The sequence below is a fragment of the Bufo bufo genome, chromosome 8 (assembly GCF_905171765.1).
Source record: "Bufo bufo chromosome 8, aBufBuf1.1, whole genome shotgun sequence".
Lineage (NCBI taxonomy): Eukaryota > Metazoa > Chordata > Amphibia > Anura > Bufonidae > Bufo > Bufo bufo.
Window position 1 is genome coordinate 205,756,750 of NC_053396.1, and position 13,991 is coordinate 205,770,740.

At 44.3% G+C, this 13,991-nt stretch overlaps 1 protein-coding gene across 2 annotated transcripts in view; it reads right to left on the reverse strand.

Moving 5' to 3' along the window:
• The window catches only part of LOC120977492 (complement factor B-like), an 84,203-nt gene that overhangs the window by 25,038 nt on the left and 45,174 nt on the right, over nucleotides 1–13,991 (reverse strand). For both annotated transcript variants that reach the window (XM_040405471.1, XM_040405470.1), the window contains 4 exons: nucleotides 9,226–9,360; nucleotides 8,798–8,898; nucleotides 4,807–4,924; nucleotides 4,522–4,666 (listed from right to left, as the gene is read on the reverse strand). In XM_040405471.1, coding sequence (XP_040261405.1) covers nucleotides 4,522–4,666; nucleotides 4,807–4,924; nucleotides 8,798–8,898; nucleotides 9,226–9,360 — 499 coding nt within the window. The remainder of the gene's footprint in view (nucleotides 1–4,521; nucleotides 4,667–4,806; nucleotides 4,925–8,797; nucleotides 8,899–9,225; nucleotides 9,361–13,991) is intronic.

Genomic DNA, 13,991 nt, shown 5'->3' on the forward strand with positions numbered 1-13,991 from the left:
TCTTTGTGTGCTCTAATACGGGCCGCTAAGGGTTCAATGGCCAAGGCAAAAAGTGCTGGGGATAGGGGGCAACCTTGACGCGTTCCCCTCCCTATATGAATGGGTTGGGATAGAGTGGTCGGGAGTTTGAGATTGGCTTTAGGGTTGGAGTAGAGAGCTTGGATAGCCCTAAGAAAGGGTCCCCTAACACCTATTACTGTAAGGACCTTATATAAGTATGGCCAGGTAACTGTGTCAAAGGCCTTTTCAATATCCAGTGCCAGGAGCGCAAGCGGGATCTTTTGCTTCTGAGATGAGTGTATTATGTTCAATATTTTTCTTATGTTGTCAGGGGCTTCCCTCCCAGGGATGAATCCCACTTGGTCTCTATGTATGAGGTCTGGAATGAACCTGTTAAGTCTGTTAGCTAATATTGATGTAAAGAGCTTGTTGTCAATATTCAATAGAGAAATTGGTCTGAAGTTAGTTGTAAGCAAAGGGTCCTTATTAGGCTTGGGGATGACCGTAATGGACGCTTTAAGAAACTCTTCCGGGGGTGGGGCTCCCTGCATAAGCTGGTTGCATATGTTAGTAATGTGAGGGATAAGTAGTGGAGCCAATTTTTTATAATAAAGAGCAGTATACCCGTCGGGGCCTGGGGCTTTTCCAAGTTTAAGGGACTTAATGGCAAATGTCACCTCGTCTGTCGAAATTGGCTTGCTTAATTCAGACTGCGCCTCTGGGGATAGAATAGGAAGTCTAGTCGATGACATAAATTCATCTATCTGAGGAACAGTATCCCCCCCTGGTGGAGTATAGAGAAGCTCATAATATTTATGGAAAGTTTTATAAATAATATCTGGGTGGGAAGTTACATAGTCAGGCCTAGTACGGATCTGAAAAACCTGATTAGTTTTTTGTCTCGCTTTTAGTTGACTGGCAAGTAGTCTGTCAGGCTTGTTAGCGTACCTATAATAAAAAGAACTTGTCCAGCGGAGGGCTTTCTCAGTATTATTAGTAAGTATCATATTTAGCTGCTGTTTCACATCTTTAATGGCTTTTAGGAGGTATAAAGATGGGTTCTTTTGGTGTGCCCATACAAGTCTATTAAGTTTAAACTCCAGGTTAGTTTGAGTCTGTGTACGTTCTTTTTTACGTCTGGATGCTATACTGATCAACTTACCCCTCATAAAAGCTTTATGTGTAAGCCAAAGATTCATGGGGTCCATATCAGGGGTAGCATTGTCCGCAAAGAAGTGGGAAACATCCTCTTGCAATTGGGAAAGAATTGTAGGTTGTGTCAAAATGGATTCATTGAGTCTCCATACTGCTCTGGTAAAGTTTTGGTGGGATGCTGAGAAAGCTGTAAGGACCATATCGTGGTCTGACCAGGGTGATATAATATGCCTGGAATAAGATAGGTTAGGGAGACTGGATGAAGAGGCAAGGATCAAGTCAATACGGGAGTATACCTGATGAGCAGGGGAGTAATATGTATAGCTCCTTTGAGAGCCGTTATGTTCCCTCCATGTGTCGGCCAAAGAAAGGGATTGCAGGAGTTGGTTTATTCTGCCGGATAAAGTTTTAGAGCGTGGAATAGGTTGCGGGACTGAACGGTCTAAAGTAGGGTGAATGGTAATATTAAAATCACCGCACCAAATTATTTTATGGTAGGAAAGGGATTCAACTATTTTACTTACTTCCTCTAGGAATGAAATAGGTCTAACATTAGGGGCGTAAGTATTGACCAAACATACAGTTTCTTCTCTGTATATCCCCATCAAGATAACAAACCTTCCCTCCAGGTCAATATTGGTATAGGTAACAGTCATGGGGAAGGAATTTCTCAAAAGTATTACCGCACCCCTGCTTTTAGAGAGGTAAGTGGACGAGTAATATCTCGAGTACTGAGCATGAAGATATTTAGGGTGGGAGGTGTGTGAGAAATGAGTCTCCTGAAGGCAGATGACATCTGGCGCGTGTTTAAGATATGAAGAAAATGCGGTTTTCCTCTTCCTAGGAGAATTAAATCCCCTAACGTTATGGGTTAATATTTTATACATCTTGAAAGGTTAGAGGAGAAGCCTGAACGCGCCATACCTCATCCGCCTCCAGCCACACCGCCCCCCCAGTTGTCCGAACAACAACATCCGCCATAGTCGTGTACATATGCAATGCCTCAAAATGGTGAACAACATAAAAATGGGTATAAAACAGCAAAAAGTAACATAAAGGGCTTTGGGGCCCATAACTTACAACCTGTTTGGTTGGTAGATGCGGTAGGGGAAACAGCCAAACTTTGGTCTGCCTCATCCCTCCACATAAACACATGGTTAAGGTCAACATGAAAGTCCACATGCCGATACCCTATAAGAAAAAAGGTTAGCCTAAACTGTATAAACTTAACAGATGTCGATAGACAAATAAGAAAACGGATCCAAGTGGATCTAGAGACCTCATCAGTGTGCTAGGTATGAGGAGAAGATATAAAAATCAAGAGGTCTTCTGTCTGCCCGATCTAGAGGATGTTGGAGTGACCAAGGTCCAAACTCTTGCTGGTCGCTGCGGTAGCGGAGCGGGGCTGGGAGGCGATGCTATCTCACACTGCACTCCGGCCCGCTGTAGTGCTTCCAGCCCTTCAGACGGTGAACGCACCGTATGTGAGCGAGAGTTCACTTGAAAAGTCAGGCTAAAAGGGAAGCCCCATCTATACCTGATCTGGGCCTTTTGGAGAGCTTGAGTAACCGGTCTCATTTCCCGCCTTCGTCGGAGCGTGGATGGAGCAAGGTCTGCATATAGGTGGACAGATGGAGGCAGACCCGGAAGGGTCGGGTTGCCTCTGGCTGCAAATAATATTTTATCTCGGGTCCCAGGATGATGAAATTTAAGGATAACGTCTCGAGGTAAGTCCGAGCTGCGTGGTTTCCCTAATGCTCTGTGGACCCGATCCATCTTTAAATAGTTGAGTTCTTCCTGTGGTAGGAGCGTTGAAAACAGGGAGGAGAGGGTGGCTTGAAGGTCTTGATAAGATTCAGGGAGCCCCCTGACCCGTAGATTTCCTCTCCTGGACCTATTCTCTAGGTCTTCAATTTTTAGCTCCAAATCCGCCAGTTGGGCCTCATGTGAATTAACATCATCCCTATTGCGGCCTATGGCGTCTGAGATGTCATCCGTGCGTGTCTCTAGGTCAGAGACTCTGTTCCCTAGATCGTGGATCTGGCGGGAAAATTCCGTGACCGCCTGGGACAATTCAGACCGGAACAATGCTGCAATGTTCTTGTAAAGGTCTTCTTGACCCACATTATGGTCGCTGATGTCCGGAGTTGGCTCACCTTCAGAAGAGGAGACGGGGCTCGGTGGATCAGCGGCGGCGTCCGCCATGGCAGTGTGCCTTGTCTGCCGGAAGAGTTCCGGTAAGGTCTGTGAAGGAGCGGGTGTACCGGGTATTTTCGACCTCCCCTTGGAGCGGGGCATCTTAGGGGTCTGATGCATATACTTGCAGGCGTATAGGAGCCTGGTTCAGGCGCTAAAGTGAGGGTAAGTCGGCGTGCGGTGCGGAGCTCACAGAATCATGTCTTCCTCGTGAGCCTCGTGCATGCGCCTCCTTTGGCACAGTTTTTATTAAATTTTTTACGGCATTTACCTTTTGGGGGTAGAGAGTGTGATATTTTTATAGTGCAGGTTGTTACAGACGTTACAATATCAAACATGTCTACTGATTGATTTTGGTTTTATACAATAAAAGCATTTTAGAAAATGAAAAAAAAAATTGGGGTCTCCATTTTCTGAAAGCCATATTTCATTTTTATTTTTTGGGCGATTGTCTTTTATAGGGGCTCATTTTTTGCGGCATTAGGTGACGGTTTGATTGGTACTAATTTTGGGTACATATGACTTTTTTGATCACTTTAATACAATTTTTTGGGAAGTGAGGTGTCAAAATTTCAATTTTATCAGTTTTTCTTTTTTCTTTTTTTTTATGGTGTTCACTGTGCGGGGAATGTAATCCTTTTATAGATCAGGTCATTATGGACGAGGCAATACCAAACATGTTTAGTGTTTTTATATTTTTTTAATTTTTAATCAATTATAAATGTGCAGATATAGGAAGATTTTTTTTTTACTTTTCTTTAACACTTTTTTGACCCAGGCCCACTTGGTTCTTGAAGATCCAGTGGGCCTGATGCCTCTACAATACACTGCAGTACACTGTATAGTGTACTGCAATGTATTTTCATTCACAGTAAGCCTAATCAAGCTCCTATTAAAGTGCCCAACACAGTACCTGCCACATATAGAACAAGGCAAAGAGCTTGCCCATATAATCGTGCAAACCACAGTGCACCTAATAGCATTTTTTTGACATTAATGGTTAAAACCTTGCCTCACTGACTTAGGTTTCCAGGAGATGAACTGGGTCCACCCCCTGGTTAGTCAGTGCAGTCTGTTCTGTAACTGTGCTACAGTGAGGACCTACATGTGCATGCTCCTCAGAGCTAGGCCCAAGCCTATAAGTTAGTCATGGTGCTCCATGACTTTTACCTGCTATTTGAGGAAAATTCAATCTTCGTTTTTAGTTCAATGAGAGCCAAATCATAATCAAAGGATTTATCCACTTTCTTGTCCTGTTTGCCAGCTGGGTTGTACTTATTATGACGGTGGAGGTTCTTCGCTTTGTATTCCCTACCTACAATAAATGGAAGAAAATAGGGTAACATGCGCAGTCCTGTGCGCCTCACACTTTAAACTGGCCCCCCATCTGCCAGAACACGGAGGTTGTAGGTGGACAACAGCTGGAGATTGAATGAAATCCATGGGAGCACTTACCTCCGACTTCTACACTAATAGTATGGAGTTCTTCATCTAGATTAAAGCAGTGAGCAGCGGTCAAGATAAAATCTTTGCTTATGATAGAGCCTTTACATTTTTCTTGAACACCAGCGCGCTATAATAAAAAAAGGGAAAAAGGGAAAGTCTCAAAAATGTGATTTATAGCAGTTCCAAGGAATATGTGATTTTTACAGTCTTCTGGCACCAGAACACGTTTTCTCCAGCTACAGCTGAAGTCCATCCACCTTAGTTCATTAGAACTCAGTTTTTCACAATCTTGGGCCTCCTGCACACGAACGTTTTATTTTTCCGTTTATGTTCCCTTTTTTTGCGTTTCATATACGGAACCATTAATTTCAATGGATCTGCAAAAAAAAAAAAACGGAAGGTACTCCGTATGCCTTTCGTTTCCGTATTTCCGTTTTTATGTTTTAGTGTTCTTTCAGGGCCAGCTGTTCCGTTCCGCAAAAAACGGAATGCACACGGATGTCATCCGTATTTTTTTGCGGATCCGTTTTTTGCGGAACGCAAAATACTGAAAAAGCCATACGGTCGTGTGCAAGAGGCCTTGCTCGTGTTCTCTCTCTTCAATCAGTTTAGATGTGAAATGTCAGAATAAAAACAAGAGACAAGGATTTACTTAAAGTGGTCGTCTCACTTCAGTAAATGGCATTTATCATGTATGGGAAGTTAATACAAGGCACTTACTGATGTATTGTGATTGTCCATATTGCTTCCTTTGCTGGCTTCATTCATTTTTCCATCACATTATACACAGCTTATTGCCATGGTTACGACCACCCTGCAATCCAACAGCGGTGGTCGTGCTTGCGCACGATAGGAAAAAGCACTGGCCTATGTGCACTCCCGCGGTCCCGGCCACCAGAGAGGCCAGCGCTTTTTCCTATACTGTACATGGATAAGAGCAGTGTATAATGTGATGTAAAAATGAATCAAGCCAGCAAAGGAGGCAATATGGAGAATCACAATACATTAGTAAATGCCTTGTATTAACTTTCTCTAAATGATAAATGCTACTTGCTAAAGTGAGAGACGACCCCTTTAACTTTCCAAGTGGCTCAGAAGTTTACATACACGTGGTTAGCAGTGTTGGGCGCGAGTATTCGAATCGCGAATTTTTGTAGCGAATATCGCCACTTCGAAAACGCAGACGTTGCACGTATTGCGCCACAATATGCGCATTATTAATCGACGATTTTCGCAATCGCGAATATATTGGAGCACTCTATCTGGTTATAAAGCTATTGTAATGTTCTGCCGTGCCAACCATTTTCTCCAGTCTCAGGAAACTTCTAGCAGCTTGAAAAATTTAGCAAAAGTGACCCACCCCTGTATTGCGCGTGAAATATCGCAAATTCGAATATTGCCCCTGCCGCTCATCACTAGTGGTGGTTGCGTTGCCTTTAAATGAACTAACACGGGTCAGATGTTCTGGGTTCCGTTCCACAAGCTTCTCACAATCAATAGCTGGAATTGTGGCCCATTCCTCCTGACAGATTTGGTGCAACTGGGGTCAGGTTTGTAGGCCTCATTGACGGTAGAAGCTTTTCCAGTTCTGCCCATAAATGTTCCTTGGGATTGAAGTCAGGGCTTTGTGAATGCCATTACCTTCACTTCGATGTCCTTATGCCATTTTGCCACAATTTTGGAAGTTTGCTTGTGGTCGTTGTTCCAAGCTTTGATTTCCATGCTGATTTCTTGAGATACTGCTTTAATATCTCTATATACATTACTTTGCCTTCCTCATAATGCCATCTATTTAGTGAAGTGTGCCAGTCACAACATGATGCGGCCTCCCCTGTACTTCATGTTGTGACAGTGTTTTTGTCTCGCAAGCCTTCCTTTTTTTCCTCCGTACAAAACGATGGAGGAAAAAGTTTCATTTTTTTTTCATCAGATCAGAAGACATTTCTCCAAAAAGTAAGATCTTTGTCTCCATGTGTAGTTGAAATCAGCAGCCTGGCTTTTTTGTGGTAGTCTTAGAGCAGTGGCTTCTTTGCTGAGTGGCTTCTCATGTCCTTTCGATAGAAGACATGAGAAGCCACTGTTGACAGAGATACTTTTGGACCTTTTCCTCCAGCATCTTCATGAGTTTGTTTGCTGTTGTTCATGGATATATATATATATATTTTTTTACAAAGTACATTAATCTCTAGGAATATAGAGTGTGCGCTTCTTTAAGGGCACGATGTTTGGTGGCTCCATGGTGTTTATATTTGCATGGTCAACATGGTACCTTCTAGTGTTCAGAAATTGCTCCCAAGGATGTTCCAGACTTGTGGAGGTCTGCCATTAATTTCCTAATATCTTGGCTGATTTCTTATGATTTTTCCAACAATGTCAAACAAAGTAGCAATCTTATGGAAAGCTTCTAAATCCATGACATTGTTTTCTAGAAGTTTCCAAGCTATTTAAAGACACAGTCAACTTGTTGTATGTAAACCTCTGAGCCACTGGGAATTTGATAAGAGAAATAAAAGCTGAAATAAATACTTGTCTCTTGTATTATTCTCGAAATATAGTAGTGATCTGAAGAGACCGAAGAGAAGGAATGTGTGCTAGGATGATATATCAGGAATTATGAAAAACAGAGTTTTAATGAATGTGGCTAATTGGACTGAAATGTTAGTATATGGATGTTCAGTATATGGATTTCTGATAACTTATTGTCACTTTATGTGCTGCTGCCTGGCATTAGAAGACTATGGCATGCTGATACTGTTAATATACAGTTTTCTGATTCTATGTGACTTTCCGACAGTTCGTGGATGCAGTTCAACCTCAGCTTTTTTGCGCTAGATGGTTATAGCTTGCTGACAACTTCAGTCTGCCGCTTTTTGGCATTTGAGGCTTTCTGAAAACTTACTGAAACTGCCCATTTACACTTTTATGATGGTTGTGGACTTTCTAAAACCATTTATTCAGCCAACAGCTTCATGCTGCCTATTACATTATACATAATTTATTGAGTTAGTGAATCTCATAGCTCACACTTACTGGTGGATTGTCAGAGAGATGAGTGCTTGAGGTCCCTATACAGCCTTCTGCTGTCTGTGGCTTCCAGTGACGAGGTCATCTACCATTACCGATTATAATTTTGGGGAATCACTTACACTCCATGAAGGAACTCCAGGGGTTCCTGAAACCTAGTTTGAGACACTTCACTAGATAATTGTGTCTCTCTGACAGTTTACTGCCACCAGACAGAGGTTTCCTTGTTTTCTGTTGATCTATGTTTTTTTAAATAATGTGGTTCTGCATCTTTTGGACTGTGTATGTTTATGCCATTCTTGACGATTTATCACTATATGACACTACCTCTCTTCTTGTGTTGTATGTCTATAGTCTGCCATACACATTCAATAGCTATGGGTAGCTGCATAGCTGTTTCTAATTTCTAATCAGCTTCTGCTATATATGCTGTACTGTTTCATTCTCTGCCTGAGCAATAAAGTAGCTTACTACGGTGTTTGTTTCTGTTGTCTGCCTGTGTACTGACCTCTGCCTGCTTACCGGATTCTGATCCTCCACTATCTGACCCAACCTTTGCCTGTTTACCATAGTGACCCTCTGCTGCCAGCCATGACCTTGGTCTTGTTTCACATATTAGCACGTACTCTGCCTGCACTAATCTTGGTCTGTTACTGACTACAAGTTTGGCCTGATCCCTCGGTGCTCTGCACCTGTGTCTCTGATCCCTGTGGGTTAGCTTTCAACCACACCAGGACTACTCCAGGAAGCAGAGACATAGTGGCTCTCCTGCAGCGAAGTTAAAGGGTGAATACCAAGGTACTGCCAGCATGAAGCCCTTAGATTTAGCCCAAAGTCAAACTGGTTGATGGACACAGTGGTTCCACATCCACTGATCATAACTGTATGGTTTTGACACACTTAGCAGAAATGCACTTAAGTTATGAAGTCTAAAATGGTGCATTTACTTCTTAAGAGATAGGTGATTGCCACTTACAGTGATAATAATTTTAGCAATCCAGGGATACTTCACGTCCACTTTTTCATTTTCAGATGGTTCTTTGGCAAGTCCACACATATGAAGAGTTCCTGCACTGTCTAAAAGTAAAGTGTAAGAAGAGACATACTTTATAACAAAACCATTCTACCCACGAGACTCAAACCCCACTAAAGTATATTTATATATCCCCACAGGCATATAAAGGAGAGTTGCATGCCCGTGGCCATTGCCATTGAGGTTTACATGGCACCCCCCGAATAGCCATCACTATGTTGTTGTCTTTCCCACTTCGGCATACAGAGGTGCAGATCACAGGCCCATTCCAGACCACAGACATGTAGCCCGGGCTTCCTGCAGCTCGACACTAGCCGGAGCAAGGCATCACATCGCAACAATAGGCAAGGAATAAATCTAAGTTTACCTACCTATCATTTCATCAAAGGATTTCTTCATATCGTCTACTGTTTCCATACTGAAGACATGCTGGCTACTTTTCTTGGATGCAATATCATTGATTTCATTATGGCTTATCTCTTCACCCAGACCAAAGACATAGATATCTGTTAATGGCAGAAAAGAGATTGAATGTGGGATCATGTAAAATGTTGTGAAACACCGAGAACATATATTTTATTAATGTAACATGATATATATTGTTAAGTAATAAATGTTCTAGTCAGATAAAGGCAAGAGATCCGACAGGATTGGTAAAAACCTGTTTCAGCTGTATTGAAGATGACTAAGAGACACCGCAATAGCCTATGCACTTCAAGTGTTGACCACTCTTAATTATAGCCTGACTGCTGTGCAGCAGTGTAAGAACAAAGATGGCCTCGCGGTTTGCCCAGCGGTCATTTCGCGGGAAACTTTGCTCGTTTGCAGTTCGCCGAACGGTCGAATATATGGCGATGTCCGCGGGCGCCATATTCTTTTGTATTGTGCAGAAATTTGACCCATGACACATCCATCAGGTGGTACAGGACAGCCAATTGAGACGTTTCAGCACATGGACACACCCCCTACCTTATAAATAAACCTGATCTGGCCGCCATTTTACATTCAGTCTTTTGCCAGTGTAAGGAGAGGTTGCTGTGTGGAGCAGGGACAGGCTGTAAGGGACACCAAACACTAGTTAATAGGGCCACAAAAGTCCTTTTAAGGACTGGTATAGGTTTGCTATCGATAGGTGTGACTTACTGAGGGGTGTGATATACTTATAATATACTTTCTAACATAGAAATTATATTATAGTGCATTTGTATTGTGCAGCAGTTGTGTGCGGTTCTGATGAGATACCGCAGCTCTATAGAGGGACAAACGATATTGGAACAACTAATTTCAACTAGTGTGATATACCAGTTGCCCATCAAAAAAACTGATTGAGGTGGTGGTGTTATATACCTAGAATATAATTTCTATATAGTGCATTTGCATTGTGCAGCAGTTGTGTGCGGTTCTGCTGAGATACCGCAGCTATACAGAGGGACAAACGGTATTAGAAATAAAAATAACTGATTGAGGGGTTTGATATACCTGCTTCCTGTAAATAATCATTAAGGGGTTCCATATACCTGCTTACACAAATACTGCTCTTCTATAGGGACTTTGTCACAGGGTCATTTTGAAAATGACAGGCAGAGGAAGAGGCCGGCCATTCCGCAGGGGTGGTAGGGGTTGGGCAGGTGCACCAGGCCAGAGCCTAAGTGGGAAGTTGGAGAAGGTGCGTGTGATTACCTCAAAGGACGCACCAGAGTTGGTTGAGTGGCTGAGTGGTTGAGTGGCATCCCAGAGCTAAATGGCCACGTTCAGCGGCAAGTGAATGCATCTCTGGCACACAGTGTCGGTGCCAAGATACATCTGACCACAGACACATGGTCTAGTAAACAGAGTCAGGGAAGGTACATAACTTTTACTGCCCACTGGGTAAATCTTCTGACAGCTGCCAAAAATGCAACCCGTGGCATCCGTGTGGATTTGGTGTTACCGCCACGCATGCAGGCCTGCCTCTTCTTCTCCTCCTCCTACTCCATCCTCCGTCTCCTCCTCGGCCGACTCCTCCTTTTCCACTGCTACCGCCTCTTCCGCTGCACCCCCCAAGCTCCCTAGAATCTAATGTGCCAGGTGAGACGTTGCCATGCTGTGCTGCGGCTGTTGTGCCTGGAAGCCAAGAGCCACACCGGTCCTGCACTCCTTTCAGCTCTGCGGTCACAGGCCGATAAGTGGCTAACCCCGCTCAATTTGACAGTTGGTAAAGTGGTGTGCGACAATGGTGCCAATCTGCTGAGTGCGCTGAAACAGGGCAAAATTACACACGTGCCGTGCATGGCACACGTCCTGAACTTAGTCGTGCAGCGATTCGTTGCCAAATACCCCGGGGACCAAGACGTCTTGTGGCAGGACAGGAAAATCTCTGGCCATTTTAGAAGATCGTACACGGCCATGGCTTGCCTTGCTGACATTCAGCGGTGACACCACTTGCCCGTCAGATGTCTGATTTGGGACTTCCCAATGTGCCGGAACTCCACCTTGTATATGCTTGATAGGCTGCTCCAGCAGAAACGTGCCGTTAATGACTACCTGTATGAACTCTGCGGTAGGACAGGTTCTGGGGAGCTTGGTTTTTATTCACTGCGCCAGTGGCTGCTCATGTGCGACGCATGCAGACTTCTGTGGCCATTTGATGAGATCACCAAACTGGTCATTCGCAGCCAGGGCTTCATCAGTGACATCGTACCTTATGCCTTCTTTCTGGAGCGTGCATTGCGTCGTGTCATTGATCAAGTCGTCGAGGAGCAGGAAGATGAGGAAGTCGCAATGCTGAATGAATTCCCAGGGGGGCTACTCCATCTGAGACAAGTCAGCAGGAGTCTGAAGAGGAGGAGGAGGATGGTGCCGGGGGAGGAGGAGGAGGAGGAGCAGGAAGAGCATGCTTTCAACTTTTCTGGGATCCCTGGTGTTGTCCGTGGCTGGGGGAGGACATCGAGAACGATATTCTCATGGGCGATGAGCAGGAGCCAGGGCGCTCCACCACTTCCAATTTAGTGCAAATGGGGGCCTTCATGCTCCAGTGTTTGAAGAGGGACCCCTGTATAAAAAGCATAAAGGGCAAGGACCAGTACTGGGTGGCAACGTACTTAGACCCCCGGTACAAACACAAAATGGCGGCCATGTTACCAGCATCACAGAGACAGGTGTCCGACTACATCGGGTTAACATCCGATGTGGACTCTCTGAGAAGCGAGGAACCCCTGGACTACTGGGTGTGCAGACTTGACCTGTGGCCAGAGCTGGCACAATTTGCCATGGAACTCTTGGCTTGCCCGTCGTCGAGTGTCCTGTCCAAAAGGATGTTCAGTGCTGCAGGGGGTATCGTGACCGATAAACGCACTCGCCTAGCTCACATTTCTAAAAATGAATGAGGCATGGATCTTGGAGGAATATAACACCTGTGACGATCACGTTTAATTGAATTTCCTCATGCCAGTTCACTCATATCCGCCACCACCCAGAACAAAGAATGGTCCTTATCTTATGTATATACAGCGGCATAAAAGGCCTTTTCTGTCCGGTGAATGTCTAATGTTTGGGGCCTCGGAGGAATTCAACACCTGTGACGACCTCGTGTTATCGAATTTCAACTATTATCATTAGGGGTTTTTTCAAGAGGGGGGATTTCGTTAGCCATGTTTTTAATCTAATTTTATATTTTTAGTTCTTTTGAACATATGTATTTGACATGTATCTGTACTGGCCTGCAGTAAAATTGATATCCAATGACCGTGTAATCTACCTCCAGCCACATAATCACTTGTTCTTTTCTGTATGGTGAATGCCTAATGTTTGGGGCCTGTACTCCACTGGCCTGCAGTAAAATTGATCTCCAATGACCGTCTAATATACCTCCAGCCACATAATTACTTGTTCTTTTCTGTCCGGTGAATGACTAATGTTTGGGGCCTGTACTCCAGTGGCCTACAGTAAAATTTTTATCCATTGACCGCATAATGTACCTCGAGCCATATAATCAGAATTTCTTTTATGTCAGGTAAATGCCTAGTTTTTAAGGCCTGTACTCCCATGACCTAAAATAAAAAATTTCTAGGCTCCAGCAGGGCACATTTCTGCGAATTTCCCTTTAAAGGGAGTCTGTCATCAAAGTTTCACCTTTCTAACCCTTCCCATAGCTTTCTAGCAGCCTTACAGTTAATAAAATCATTACCTTTATGAGCAATCCTGGACTTATAAAACCGGCAAAAAACAACTTAGTAGCATATGCAAATGAGGGCTCGCAAGTGCCCAGGGGCGGCGTTACCCTCGTAGGTGCCCAGCTAGCTCAGCCTTATTGTCGCTTCCCCCCGCCCATTCTTTCCCTCTGACCACCCATCTACTTACTTCTTGTTTCGCCGAGATCCCGCGCCTTCGCACTCAGTCCGTCGGCCGGCGCATGCGCACTGCGATGCCCATTCCTTGTACGGCATCACAGTAATTAATGCACATGCGCCGGCTTCGCGTCGTTAATTACTGTGATGCCGTACAAGGAATAGGCATCACAGTGTGCATGCGCCGGCCGACGGACTGAGTGCGCAGGCGCGGGATCTCGGCGAAACAAGAAGTAAGTAGATGGGCGGTCAGAGGGAAAGAATGGGCGGGGGGAAGCGACAATAAGGCTGAACTAGCTGGGCACCTACGAGGGTAACGCCGCCCCTGGGCACTTGCGAGCCCTCATTTGCATATGCTACTAAGTTGTTTTTTGCCGGTTTTATAAGTCCAGGATTGCTCATAAAGGTAATGATTTTATTAACTGTAAGGCTGCTAGAAAGCTATGGGAAGGGTTAAAAAGGTGAAACTTTGATGACACCCTTTAAGATGCATAAAAATGGCCCCTGATTAAGATACATATTTTTTGTGGGAATTTTTGTCATTGATCCCCCTAGTATGTCACTGTCCATGTTATGGCACTATTTGTGCACTTCTACTAAGTATTTGGTGGCTGCAAATATGACCTGAAGGTTTTTCTGGTTCGCTTGCCATTAAAGTGAATGGGGCCCGCCGCAAACTTGCGGTTCGCGAACATTTGATCGCGTTAACGAATAGTCCCGGCCGATGTTTGTCCATCACTATTGCCAATGACCATCTGGATGATCCAGAGGAGGCATGTGAGAAAGTCATGTGGTCAGATGAGACCAAAGTA